Raw genomic sequence first — 14040 nt, 5'->3', positions numbered from 1 at the left:
ATCGCTAAAAATTAAAATAAAGAATATGTATTGCATATTCAATATTTTGTCAAGACATTGAATATATAAATAAAGATATATATATATATAAGAGCAAAATTATCAAAAAAATTTTTCCCTGCGTCTAAAAATAAAATTTCAAAGTAATTGCTTAATAATTTCAAGTTTTTCATCGTGTTTTTCTAGAAAGTACACCCTACATTGCGCGAATTATCTTAAAAATAGATCCAAATTTCCAAAATGTGGAATAGAAAAAAAGAAAAACTTGTGAAAATTACAATGTGAGTATAAATGTTTAGTAAAATACATAAAATTAAATACGCGTGATTTGAATATACGCGAGAAGCATAATCGACGTCAGTGTCAAAGTTTATCAATTTAAAATGTATACATGGAGAAATTAATCTAAAGAAAAATGTCAATATGTACCGTACGTGTTAAATATAATTACAGGACACTCCGCATAAGCATGACAGACTGTAGGCGATCTTTTCAGAGGCTTTTCCATTTTTGGGTCTTTCTTTCACGTGCTACCAAGCTACCTGACCACATCCGGGGGAAACGATTATTAATATTATTATTATTAGGGGGTTCAGCGTTGAGTTCTTTCTTTGGAGCTCTTATATTTTGCCAGAGTTGAGCTTGTTGTTGGTCTAACGACACCGAATAAGACGACGTTTGACTTTTGCTGTCGCACGTCACAGCGCGATTATCGCTTACAATGACCGATAAATACGACGTTTCTTTTTCTACGAGCCACGTTTCGCGAGCGTTCGTAACTCGGCTCGATTAGCGCGCGAGTGGCGAAAAAATTGTTTGTCCGTGGCATTCTCTGTGCCGGGCGTCGTTACGAGTTTTCAGCACGAGAGAATCGCGTCGCGGGATGGAAAAAAAAAGGCGTTAATATCTTGTGTAATGGTCGGCGAAACGTTATTCGACAGAGTGGAGAGAGTGAGAAAGAGAACCGAGAAACGGCGAACGTGACGGGACTACGCAACGATTGCCGACAGAGTCTCGCGGTGGATGATGAGTCGTGCGCGACCGACGACTAAGTCGCCATTATCTCGACCAGGCCATTAAATGCAGACGCGAACGCCAAGTCCGGACAGCTTTGCTCTCGCTCGATTCATGGATCAACGACTCCGACATACCGTGGCGAAATGCCTTCTCGCACGGCCGCAAAGCTAATGTCGGACGATGGCAAATGCGATTGTTCCGCGCCGTCGTATGGCCAAATTTCGAATTTTTCGTGGATTTTCGTGGATTTTCGCGAAGCCACGCGAAGCGCGTTATTCATTACGTTTAATGTGCAAATGCAAAATATTGGCTTGACCAAAAAAAGAGTATCGAATTTCTGCAATAGATGATGTTTTCACGGTTTTCAACACCAAAGAGAGCATCGTTCCTAAACTATAAAATAGATACATATTCTGAAAGTTGACTGATTTCAATGCGTGGTTTAAACAAAATTATTACGGTTCATTAAATTTTCTTGCATTGAGCATAACTCTGGAAATGAGTAATGAAATGGTGTACTTTCGAGCAATTATGCTCTTTTGTTTCTGCAAAGAAAAAAAACACAATATAAATCGCGGTAGAAAATATTTTTCATTGTTTGTAGTACGTTTTTTTCTTTGCGGAAATAAAAAAAGCATAATTGCTCGAAAGTACACCTTCTCGTTATTCATTTTTAAAACAAGGTCAATTCAAGAAATTTTAACTAAACGTAATTATTTTTTTTTTTTTTTTTAAACACGCATATAGTGGCTTTCTCTCTCTTTCAAAATATATTCTATAATAGTTTACGGAAATAATACGCCTTGTATTGAGTATCTATTTCAATCTTGTAAAAAATTTCTCGAAAATTTTCTAATCTTCTAGGTATTTTTCTTCAAAATTCCAGATAAGGAGAACATTTTTCAAAAAAATCTTTTCAAGATTTTTTGATACAACTTTGTCTCTCTAAAACAAATTTCTTTATTACGTGTGTTTTCTAAATGTTTTTCACTTATTGTTAGATGAAAGAAAAATTCTAAGCCTCTCGAGTTTCAAGTGCAAGACTTATAAATATTCTGGAAAAAAACTGAATAACTTTCATAAAATAAGCATTTTTCAATTGCATAAAAATTTTCATATTTTTATCATTAAAAATTACAAAGAATGTGCACTGCATATATTCAATATTTTATTAAAACATTGAATCTATAAACAAAAATAGATACATATTTATATTTTAAACGCACAATTTGCTTGGCTTGCTAATTGTTTACAATAAACGAGCAAAATGATCAAAAATTATTAACACTGATTTATTTGTAATATTGGTACGTGCAAAAAAATTTGTCAGAAGTGGGATTCGAACCCACGCCCTCAGAGAGGACCAGAAAGCCCGTAAAAACTCGGTCTTGACCGAGAAGGTGTGAACCTTGAGTCTGGCGCCTTAGACCGCTCGGCCATCCTGACAACTTGAACTCACGTTCGTTAAAATCGTCTCTAAAATTAGTATGCGTGCTTGAACATGTACAATGTATGTATCTATGTATACATTGCACATTCGAAAAATATAAAATTTAAAAAAAATTCCTCGAATCCCATTAAAATTCCATAAGGATCCTTTTTTTTTTATTTTTCCAAGTACAAAAGAAATCCCTGGGAGAAATTCCAAGTTTTCAATGCTTTTCCAGGGAATAAACATCCTGATTTAAAAACACAAAACGTCTACTGTAGAAATCCGACATTACTTTTTGGCCAACCCGATACTTTTACGGTACTTTTACTTATTGATAGCTCAATGTCGCAAAAGCGTCTGGTAAACACGTGCGACCGCGATGCACGTGGCCGTATTACCGCAGATGCGACGTGACAATTTTCTTCGCACGATGCATCGATGAAATTTTAGCGCGCGAAATCCGATACAGGCGAGCGTTTCTGCTGATCGGAATCGCATATTAACGCGTCCTCGACAAACGGAAACTCGAGAAGTTTCGACCGAAGAGTCGACGACGGATCGTGTTACGAGGTGCAAATCGCCTTGGTTGCGAGTAACGGGAGAGCAATGAAGCGCGAGACAGCGCGTCGAAAAAACTCGTCCGCTCTCCCGAGTTTGCGGGGAAAAAGCATCCTTGCTTAAGCGCAAGCACGTCATCGTTACAAACGTAATTATTTTTTGTCTTGAAAAAGTAAAAAAAAAAAAAAAAAAAAAATAACGATTCACACGACCGGCAGGGCCTACATCGGAAACGCGGCGCGCGATCAAGGACGAGGTTAAACAGGGTTAACAACGATGTAAATTACGAACGTAAATCAGATCGTCGCGCGCGCGGCTCTGACGCGCAGGCGCGTCGCGACGCAGCGGTACATTAAGTATGCAACGTGCTGTAAAATAGACCGGAGGTTCGTAGGTCTTGAAAAAAAAGAAGAAAAATAGAAAAAAAAAGAAAGAAAAAGAGGAAGAATGCCGCGTGATCGAAGCGGCCATTTCGCGGAGCGAACAAAAGCGTTGGACGAGTTTGAGCCACTAGGTATACATCAACGTCCGCGATATCTCGACGTCGCGTAAACTTTACAACTCTGGTCAAAATCGAGGCGAGCGCGTCGCTGGCGTGCAAGATACGATCGCCAATCGCTCCGCGAAATATCCGCCTCGTCATCGACACACGTTATCAGTCACATTCGACGGAGAGGGACGCGACGCGATGTAATATTATTTATTGCATCTGAAAATTCACGTCGATTAAATTCGATATAGCTGTTTAATGGTTACGCACACACACAACTGCGGTTACGCAGTTTATCCGCCGAATGCCATTGTTGATACCGGGGAATAAATAAACAGGCTATTATTATTGTTATTGATAATTGAGCAATCACTACTCACCGGATGCCTGGCAGCAGCGGCGGCCACGGCGGCTGCGTTGATTCCGGCGCTAGGATACATCCTTCCTGCGTGATTTCCCGCTTTTTCACGGAAACAACTTTTTATATGTATATATCTCTATGTAATAAATATGTATATATATATATATATATATATCACACACACTGCGGGGCGATGTGCGCCCACTTTTCAAAACGCGCGAAGACGCGTCATGTCACGCGATACACTATTTCCTATGTCGCGACGAGTGCGTGATACGCCTCTCTCTCTCTCTCTCTCAACAACAACAACAATAACAAACAACACAACAGTAACAACCGGTAACAGAAAAAAATGACGATGACGGGAAAAACTGTCGGATTACAGCCGGGGGATTGTGGCCGCTACGAGGCCGACCGGCGATGACGTGTCGTGCCGCGACGTGCGTTCCGGCGCGACGCGATCGTGAACGTGATCGGCAACACCCGGTTTCCTCTTCGCCGAAAATCCATCGGCGGTATCCAATCCATTCGTCACTACCGTCCCATCGGTCGCTCTCTCGAACGTGCGCAGCTATCCTCACGCGCGGATAATCGAGGATGATCTCCCGGGTCGTCGGGTTAGACGCGGGTGGCCGTTACGGCGCTCATTCGGGTAGTCACGCACGACGCGCACGATGAGCGACGGGACGCGACGGGACGCGACGAGGAGCAACGATCTTGTCGACGGCCTTCGGCCTTCGTCGCGTCTCTTTGTGTCCGTGAGAGCGACGCCGGCGTGCCCTTTTTTTTCGGTCGGTAAGGCAGGAAAAATTGCGACCGCCACCGTCGCCGCGTTCACGTAGAGATATATACTCGTAGATAGCTCTTCTCGTGCCGGAAAATCACCGGCCGAGATTATTTTCTACCCACTTCTCCGCCGGCGCGAGCACACACGTTCCTCCGCTTTATTACGATCTATATTTACTTCAAACTCGTAGCTTCCTCTCGGTGGTGTCGCGAACACACTGGGGCAGATTGGGGGGGGGGGGGGATACGTCACACTGGCACACTGTACACACTCTTCGTTGTTTACTCAAAACGCGAGACGGCGCGCGCGCGCGCGCGCGCAGATGGTTTCCAAGTCGCTCCGAAAATGCTCGAGACGGACGCTCGCGTGCGTTTAATAAATACGGTCCTTTTTATACCTCGAACGAAAACTACGGCGGCAGGTCGATTTCACTAGACGGAGAGTTTTGCGAACGGTAACGCGAGAAATTTGACGAGCGTCGCGAAACGCACGCGCAGACGGCAAACGGACATACGAACCAGCCGCGACAGCGGCTACGAAGCGACTGGCGAACGACGGACGGCGGACGGATAAACTGTTGGAGGGGAGAGATCGCGGGATCCCCTCTCTCTGCGCCCCCTTGCCGCCGCGCGCCGCGCTGCGCCGGTCCCTTCTCCAATACTGCTTCCCCCCTCTCGCCCCTCTACCTCTCTCTCGTCATCGTTCCCCTCGTCGCTCGCGGCCCCGCTACCCGCTACTCTGCGTTTAAAGCCGCCAAGCATCCCCCTCGAATGTCTCTCGTCTCCTCCACGCTCGTATTAACCGGCGCGATAGCTCCTTCGCAATTAAGTCGCGTTACGTAAGGATCTTGAAAAGGCGAGCACGAAAATCACGGCTCGTTAAAACGTTGCTCTACGTGTTCCTCTTACCAAATCCACCTCTCTCTCTCTCTCTCTCTCTCTCTCTCTCTCTCTCTCTCTCTCTCTCTCTCGCTCTATCTCTCTTTCTCTTTCACTCGTCTACCACTATTGTTACGTACGCTCGATGCGTTTTATCGAGCCTCGCAACTCGCAACGAGATATGTCCGTCATGATTTTCGATCGTCTACGCACGTCTTTACGATCGACTTTACGCGTCGCTGGCTCACCCGCGATGAATGGCAATTCCGACAAAATGGAAATTATATCGTCATTAAGCGGCCGGGCGTCTCGATTTTATCGTCTCGCTGACCGACATTTCGCGCGACGGCACTTTGACTTTACAACGACGTTACGTTACGAAACGCAACGTCGTGCTCCCGATTTGTCCTTTGCGCGAGTAATATAAGTATATACGTAAAAAAAGTGACTCGACATTCTTTCTCTCTCGCTCATCAGCAGTTTATCGACGTTGATTACCGTCCGTTTTTTTCCATTACGCCGAAGGCATTATCGCCTCGATACCGACAGTGACAAACAGCGTCAAACAACAAAATTGCGTGCAAATAATATTTGCGCTCGATCCTCTTTGGAATTTGAACAATTTCGCGTATCAATCTCAAGGCAGAGAGAGAGAGAGAGAGAGAGAGAAAGAGAGAGAGAGAGAAAAAGAGAGACGGTAACTCTAAAAACTTACAGCTCGCCGCGTCATTATTCGCGCTGGTATACGAGTACTTTCGTCGTGTTCCAACTCGGGTTGAAATTTTTGCGAGTCTCGAGAGTCGGAGAAACGCTCCGGTCCATCGGATACCGAAAAGTTTTCGCTCGTTGACGAATACGACGGACGGTAGAAAACGAACGAGGATGGACTTCCGCGAGAGGAGAGAAAGAGAGAGAGGAAGATGAGGCATGCCGGGCATACGCGTCGGTATTAGTCGTTCCTCCGGGTTCGCTACGGCGTGTGCAAACAAATCGAAAGTTTTTCGCAAAATGGCCGTCACCGGGCTGACACGGATGTCCGCGTAAACTCCCCCTCGCCCTCGCCCTCCCCTCCCCCTCCCCACGCCTCGCTTTTCCCCGTGCCTCGTTTCCCCGCTTGTCGACCGACTGCCTCTCTCGCCACTCGTGATTTCCCTCACTTCCCACACTACCACAAATATGGCGCCTCCACCCGTTTTCCCAACCCCTATACAACGTAGCTGCATAAAGCGACAGAGCGAGCGAGAGAGGGGGAGGATATACACCAACACCTACATACGTACGTGCTTGCGCACACGTACGACATATACATACATGTATACATGTGTACATGTATACAGGCGAGATACATATCCGTGCGTGCGCTTGTGTATGCAAGTGTATAGCGAGTACCATCCTGTACGCGCGATTGTGTGTGCTAAGGGGGTGCCCCTATGTGAATATCGCGCGGCACACAGTCCCAAGCAGTTTCCTACTTGATTGCCGCTATCGTCCGCTCGCCTCGTAAAGGCGCTTACTCCACGCGGACCGCGCCGCGCGCCTCGACCAATCCGCGTCGCGCCAGCCGACACTTGGCCAATCGCGGCGCGTCTGGCGCGCCCGATCGACTCGGCGACGGCAAAGAGTCGAATGAAAGCGCGACCTCGGCCAATGGCGCGGTGACTTTTTCAGATGACGGGCGCGCGTCGAGTCCGCGCGGAGTCGCTCGCTCGCTCGTCGCTCGTCGCTCGTCGCTCGTCGCTCGTCCCCGAGCCTCACGAGAACGTACCTATACTGAATAAAGGTGCTACGCGAAGCCGCAGCGAAACATGAAAAATAGGGGGCCACACGAGGAAAAACACGGACCCGAGGGAGGAAGGAGGAAAGAGGAAGGAGGAAGGAGGAAGGAGGAAGGAGGAAGAGGTTGAGGGCGCTGTAGGATGGATCCTACGAACCGAGACACCGAAGGCTGGGTGCAGTCGGGGTTGCGTGGGATGAGTCGGGAAAGGAGGCCGGGAGGACTAGAGTATAGAGGCCGAGGATGAGAATGGAAAAGTAACATAACGAAACGTCGATCCCATTATCTGGAGTTCTCTCCCTCTCTTTTCTGCCTGCCTGCCTGCCTGCCTGTCTATCTGTCTTTCTTTCTCGTCTCCCTCGTCTCTCCCACAACCGTGCAACGCAACCCACTTTCGACCCTTAATCCAAAGGAGGATTAGAAAAGCCCATTGTCATGCTTCGCGGGACGCGGGATGGATAATACACGTACGCGTATGCGCGACGTTCCATCCCTCCGTTGCCTCTGGCGCGTACGAGAAAGGGCCAGAGAGAGAGAGAGAGAGAGAGAGAGAGAGAGAGAGAGAGAGAGAGAGAGGGGGAAAGAGAGATAGATTCCCCTAATGAAATATAATAAATACCCGATGAAGCGCGCGCACGCGCACGTACGTCACGATCGCGGGTTCCGTTTTATCGCAAGCGTTGACCGTACGCTTTTTGCGCGATTCAACGCGGTACACGCGGGGCGAGTACACGGGTACGCGCGGGGCGACTCTGTAAATCTCCCCTCGCTTCTCTACGATCGCGCGCTCTTTCGTATACCGTCAGCTCGCCGGCCAGCTCTTTATCTTGTTTTCACGGGGCGAGAAGGAATATAAGGCAGTGCCGCGGAGTGTTGGCGAAGCTGTCGGTCGCGCTTGGTCGGTTGCGGTTTACGCGAACCTGCCTCGCCTCCCCCTCCCCCTCCCCCCGCCCGCCTCCTTGTCTCCCCTCGTCTCGCTTCGCCAGTCCGGCGGTTTGCGTGTTCGCTCGCAACGTGGATACTTGTACGTGTCCTCGACGCCGCTTTGCCCCGGCCCCGGCTCCGGCCCCGGCCCCGGCCCCGGCCCCGGCCCCGGCCCGGCTCGGCTTCGGTGCTCACCGAACGGCCCCGGCGAGAGAATTGGAAGGAAGGAAACGCGATGAGAGAGCATAGAGCTACGCTTTATACGCGAGCGAGAGAGCGACAGAGACGTAGGAATGCGAGCGGCGCGAGAGGGAGAGGCAGATATACCGCGAAAAGCGCCGACGAGCGAGACGCCACGTCGTGCCGCGCCGCGCCGCGCCGCGCTGCGCCGGCAGGCGGCTCCGAACCGGTCGCTGCGGTTGCCGCGGTTAACCGCGCCGGTGCTCTCAACCCGCGGCGACCGCGACGGTCACAGAGCCACAGCAGCTAGCTATACCGGCTTCCTGTATATCCCTTTTCAAAACGGCCCGATAGATTCGCCAAATTACGCTCATCACGAGAATTCCCTCCTTCCCAACCTTTCGCTTTACATCTGCGCGAAAATCTGTCGAATCCGCCAGGATAAAAACCAGATCATTTCTCCGCTCGAGTTTCTTCTCTCGCACATCGGGCCAGAGATAATTCGCGCCAACATAGCCATCTCCACCAAGCAAGCATCATCACTTACCATTATACGCGCCGCACGGATGTTACTTTAATTAATCGTTATCGGCCGAGAGCCTCTTCGCGATCAGCGTCTGTTTTATTCGTCCCGGAAGAGAGAGAGAGAGAGAGAGAGGGAGGATAAAGAGACTGAAAGAAAGCCCGCGAGACGACTTGTGCGCGAGAACGAGACTTACGAGTCTTGCCAACGTAGAGATTTGCAAGGATGACGGGGCGTTCTGTGTGAGAGCACTCTCGTTAATATTTTTACTCTTGGACGTCGGCGAGCACGCACGCGCGCGCGCGCGCACACACGGCCAGATTGAAAATAACTAAATGCCGAATCACCATCGCTACTAACCGCGCTCACGCATACGAAGCTTAAATGGAATGTGGAATTTTATTGCTCGGACACTTTTCCATTATTCAAATGTACCAAACAACTACTTCTCTCCGCGATACACATCCAAGAATCAATTTTAATTATCGTTGCAACGGAATAATTAACAGATCGTATATGTTGATATTAAAAAAAAAAAAAAAAAAATTTACATAAAAACCAATGAATCATTACTGTATACTTAATTGATTACCGAAATTATCAATATGCTATGTTGAAATGTAAAAAAAATTTGTCACGCGTGTCTCTGCTGCAATCATTTTCTCTCGAGATGGCGAGATAGTTCCCCCTCAATGTCACGACTCAAATATATAATATTTCCTCCCCCCTCCCCTCCCCTCCTCCCTCCCGCCTTGTCGTTTCTCGCACAAGATAGTGAAAAGCTACGTTATTATATTCCTTAATCGAATTGTTAAGCGACTCTCGCCAACTCCATCAAGTGGCGTTAACACGGTCGATATAGAAGCAGAAGCGAGCAACCTTTGATTAATACCTCACGGATGGCAAAAAAGTGGAAGGGACGAGTCGACAGCGGCGGCGTTTTTGGCGAAATATTAGATTTCGTGCGTGTATGTATGTATGTGTGTGTGTGTGTGTGTGTGTGTGTGTGTATGTGTGTGTGTGTGTGTCTCGCCTCGAAGCTGCGACTCTAGCTGCGGCTGACAAATGCCTTCCGCGATTCTGGCAGCGCGGTGTACCGTTATCCAAATTACAAATAACACACCGCCGTTGACGTTTTATCCAACGCCCGAAGACAAATTGCAGCCAACGTGGGACGACCGAGCTCGAGATTATCCCCCCCTCCCCCTCTCTCACCGCTGTTTCCCCCCGGCCGCCACCGCGCATCTTCCAACTACTCTTCGTGGGGTAACCGCGTGTCGTGGACTCGGTTAATACCGGTAGTTGCTCGGCCCCTTGGTCGGCACACGGAATTAACACGGCGAAGTGTATTTATGGATCAGGCCCGACCAGATATCCCGAGGAAGCAGGCAGATCGTTCTCTCTCTCTCTTTTTCTCGCTCTTTTCCCTCCGTCTGTTCGCCTCGCCTCTCGTCGATGTTTCTTTTTCCTCCTCCATGGTGGAGGATTAATTAATGAGACTGGACAAGCCAGGCATTATTACCTGCTTTACAGCGCTCGGCGCACTGGCGTGGGAATGTCTCTTCTTTGCTCGATTACCTCAAGAAGCGGCGAAATTTGCCGAGCAAACTTGGCCCATTAATTTTCATTCTTGATCGAGGCCATAATAGGTTCACGTAATAGAACTTGGGACGTCTAATATGATCCAATGAGCTATCGATCGCGTTTTTATTTCCTCTTCTTCGCGGTGAGAAATTCAATACGCGGACGGAAGGTTGCTTGCCGATGCAAACGTCGTGCACTTTGCAACGCGCGCGCGCGACGCGCCGGGAATGCATTTTACTTCGGCGTTACAAGGACGGCTACCTTGGACATGAGTTTGTTCTCGGTAATGATTTCTCGTCGTTCTCCTCGTGTCCTTTGTTTAGCGCCGAGTATGGCGCGGAGCGGGCAACGCCGAGGGCGCGATAATCAAATAACATCGCCCTTGTGCCCGACGCCATTGGCCCACATCCCACCGCGTACAGGACGTGATACACGTGTACTCGCAGCGTGTAACGCGTGCTCGAATATAGTGGTCTCAGTGTGCATCGCCGGTGTGCATTTGCCATGCACTCGCGGAGTGCAGCCGCGTACCACGCGTAATGCACATTTGTAAAGCTGCACGCGCAACCGCGACTAGACATTTTTCACCGCGCCGAGTAACTTCTTTAATTGAAACCTTTTCTAGAGGAACAAAGTGTGTCCTCGGTAACCGTATAAAAAAGAGAGGGAGAAAGCAAAAGGAAAAGGAGCAGAAAAATAAAAATTTCGTCGTCATTTTAACTTTAATAGCGGCAGGAAGAAGAAATTACAGAGCGCGATATTAATGTCAGCGCGAAAAAAGCATCATTATAGCCGCGACTGAGGCGTCCGTGGCTAAACACGTAATAGAACTCGTTTAAATTGGAGCGAAACTTAATTAATTAAAATGGACGTCGCGGCTTGGCTTGAAATTCGATTTTAGGTCAGTTGCGAGAGGTTAAATTAACTAACGAGATATTAGTGCCGAGAGATAATTTAAGATTCTCCGCTAAGATACATAAGCTGCTATATCGAGTTTACTGTACATTGTTAAACAGTAGCAATCGATTTTTCCGCGAATAGTGTCTCACAATCAGTTTCTAACATTAATGTCAATGTTGCAACGCTCTTATTGTATCAAATATGATTATTGATAGCTTCAGGGATATCGAGCTATTTCTGACAAATCAACTTATATTTATGGATTCATTGAATTTAAGATATTTTTACACAAGCACACAGAGAGAAAAATTTCGTTAGATTTAATAAAATTTATGCTTGAAATAGTCGAAAAGAGCTATTTATTTCAAGAAACTAATAAGATTATTGGATTTTTAAAATAACGTGTATCATATAATATTGCTTAATTCGACGAAATAATACTTTTTTTCAGTTAATAAAAATAATGTTTCATATGACATAATGTTGTTTGAATGAAATAAATAAATCCAAACAAATTATTCAAACAAATCGTTGTTTTCGAAAACTTGATATTCTTAGGGATTTCTTTTGCACCTGGAAATATCAAGAAAGTGTCATTAAAATTTATTGAGATTCAGGGGATTTAAAAAAATTCTCTCTTTAATAATTTTGTATCTCATATTATTGTAAACAATCAATAAATAAGCCAAGCAAATTATGCGTTTAAAATATATTATAAATATATATATATATATATATATTTATAATATATTTAATGTCTTAAAAAAATATTGAATATACAGTAGGTGCATATTCTTTGTAATTTTTAATGATAAAAAAATGCAAATTTTATTCAAGTGAAAAATACTTATCTTATGAAAGATATTATTATTATTCAGTTTTTCAATATTTAACAGGTTCTGATTTTTTTTCGTATGAATAAAAAACATAAAAAAATGCGTACAATTTAAAAATATTTATTTTAGAGAAATATTCTTTCTACCTGGAATTTTGTACAAAAATATCTGGCAGATTAGAGAACTTTGGAGGAATTTTTTTACATGAGATTGAGTAGACATCCTTAGAAAACTTGTCAACTAGAGAACTTTGCGTATATCCTCAAAATTTCAATGTACACTGAAAGCTAAGTTAGTTATGTTACCAGAGAGGAAGTCTGGTTTCGCGCGGAAAACAAATGGGCAGTCGGGTCGTTTATATACACACTCGAGTCGAAAGAAACAAGCGAGCACGACGACGACGACGACGACGACGACGACGACGACGACGACGACGACGACGACGACGACGACGAGAACGACGACGTGGTGACGGCGAAGAGGGCGATTTCGTCACGGCAGTCACGATCGTCACGGTCGTCGCGCTGCGGCTGAACGAAGCAGGGAGAAGGGAGTTGAACGACTAACAGAATTATACTCGGAGATGGAAGGTTTTTAACGGTCGATTTGCCGCGTAGCTCTCCCGTGTGGGTCGCCACGCCACTGCTGTATCCTCTCCAACTCTTCAGCAGCAGCTAAGGGCGACGGCGACAGCGCGACGCTCACCCCACAGCCAGTTAGTGCCCTTAAATCGCCCTTACTCTGTGCCGTTCGGCGTTTCGTCACGCCAACGGGGGGTCAAAACTGGCCGCAGATGTCGGCTATAAACCTTCACGCACGGACACGATCCAATGCTCCACCGTCCCCTTGTACACGTAGTTTCCTACCCCCTCCCCTACCTCTCTCTCTCTCTCTCTATCTCATCATCCCTTTGGCCTTTCCCTCTACATACAATGTCGTGTCGTTTCGCTATTGTATCTTCCGCTGAATACACGCCCTTAAATAAATCCATCCACGAACTCGTTGCGTCGCCGGGACCATCTATCCCTGGCCTCTGCGTTGCCCTTTGTTGTCTCTGTTACTGTTGTTACCGAGATTAGGTTTGCGTTCCACGCGCGTCGTCCGGTCCGGCGACCTGTGTTCTCCAGCATCCCCCTCAAGCTGCTTTTTTTTTATCAATTTCGAAATCTCGTGACATACAACAAGGTCATATCCGCATCGAATTAATATCACATTGCAATTTTGGCGCGTTTAGCGCATAATATAATATATGGCGCACGCGGTTACGAGGGTGCTTGAAAACGTGTGGGTCGGACGTCGCGACGGCGTGGCAGCCGTGACACGCTACCAAAGGATTGCAGCGCGATCTTTTAACGACGAGGCGCGGCGGATCGTTAACAATCGCTCGTCGACGTTTAATTAAGCGAAGCTCGCGATTACGGGCCGGGCCGGGGCGCGCTCGCTCGCAAGCCTCTGCTTGCTGTCCCGCGGCGCAATCGCAATCGCGACTCTAACGACCCACCATGCCGAAGGGGGAACCGTAAAAGGCCGGCGAGGCAACGATGACGAGAATCATCGCTTCTTCTCCGTCCTTCCTTCATCCTTCCTTCCTTATCTCTTGCTCCGCGCGCGGTACTTTTGTGTGGCGCGCGTTGCACGCACGCACGCACGCACGCACGGAGCGAATCGGCGAATTACAACGATTGAAATTCAATTCCGCGCGCGGCCAAGCGGCTAATTAGACGCAATTGAAGCGGCGACGGCGGTGGCGAATAGGCGACTCGCCGTTGGTATGCGGAGACTTGCAGTTTATCCCG

General features: G+C 47.2%; 1 protein-coding gene and 1 non-coding gene across 6 annotated transcripts in view; both read right to left on the bottom strand.

The window, feature by feature from the left end:
- The window catches only part of LOC140666094 (protein groucho-like), a 73503-nt gene extending 68299 nt beyond the window's left edge, over nucleotides 1-5204 (bottom strand). For all 5 annotated transcript variants that reach the window (XM_072892886.1, XM_072892891.1, XM_072892885.1 and 2 more), the window contains exon 1: nucleotides 3878-5204. In XM_072892886.1, the coding sequence (XP_072748987.1) occupies nucleotides 3878-3937 (60 nt within the window). In that variant the 5' untranslated portion in view covers nucleotides 3938-5204. The remainder of the gene's footprint in view (nucleotides 1-3877) is intronic.
- Nucleotides 2342-2463, bottom strand: Trnal-caa (transfer RNA leucine (anticodon CAA)). The gene is made up of 2 exons: nucleotides 2426-2463; nucleotides 2342-2386 (listed from the first exon to the last, which is right to left on the bottom strand). It is a non-coding gene; the product is annotated as a tRNA-Leu (tRNA).
- Nucleotides 5205-14040: the final 8836 nt, after the last annotated feature.

This window comes from Anoplolepis gracilipes, chromosome 5 (genome assembly GCF_047496725.1).
Source record: "Anoplolepis gracilipes chromosome 5, ASM4749672v1, whole genome shotgun sequence".
Classification (NCBI taxonomy): domain Eukaryota; kingdom Metazoa; phylum Arthropoda; class Insecta; order Hymenoptera; family Formicidae; genus Anoplolepis; species Anoplolepis gracilipes.
This window is presented reverse-complemented; position numbering and strand designations above follow the sequence as displayed.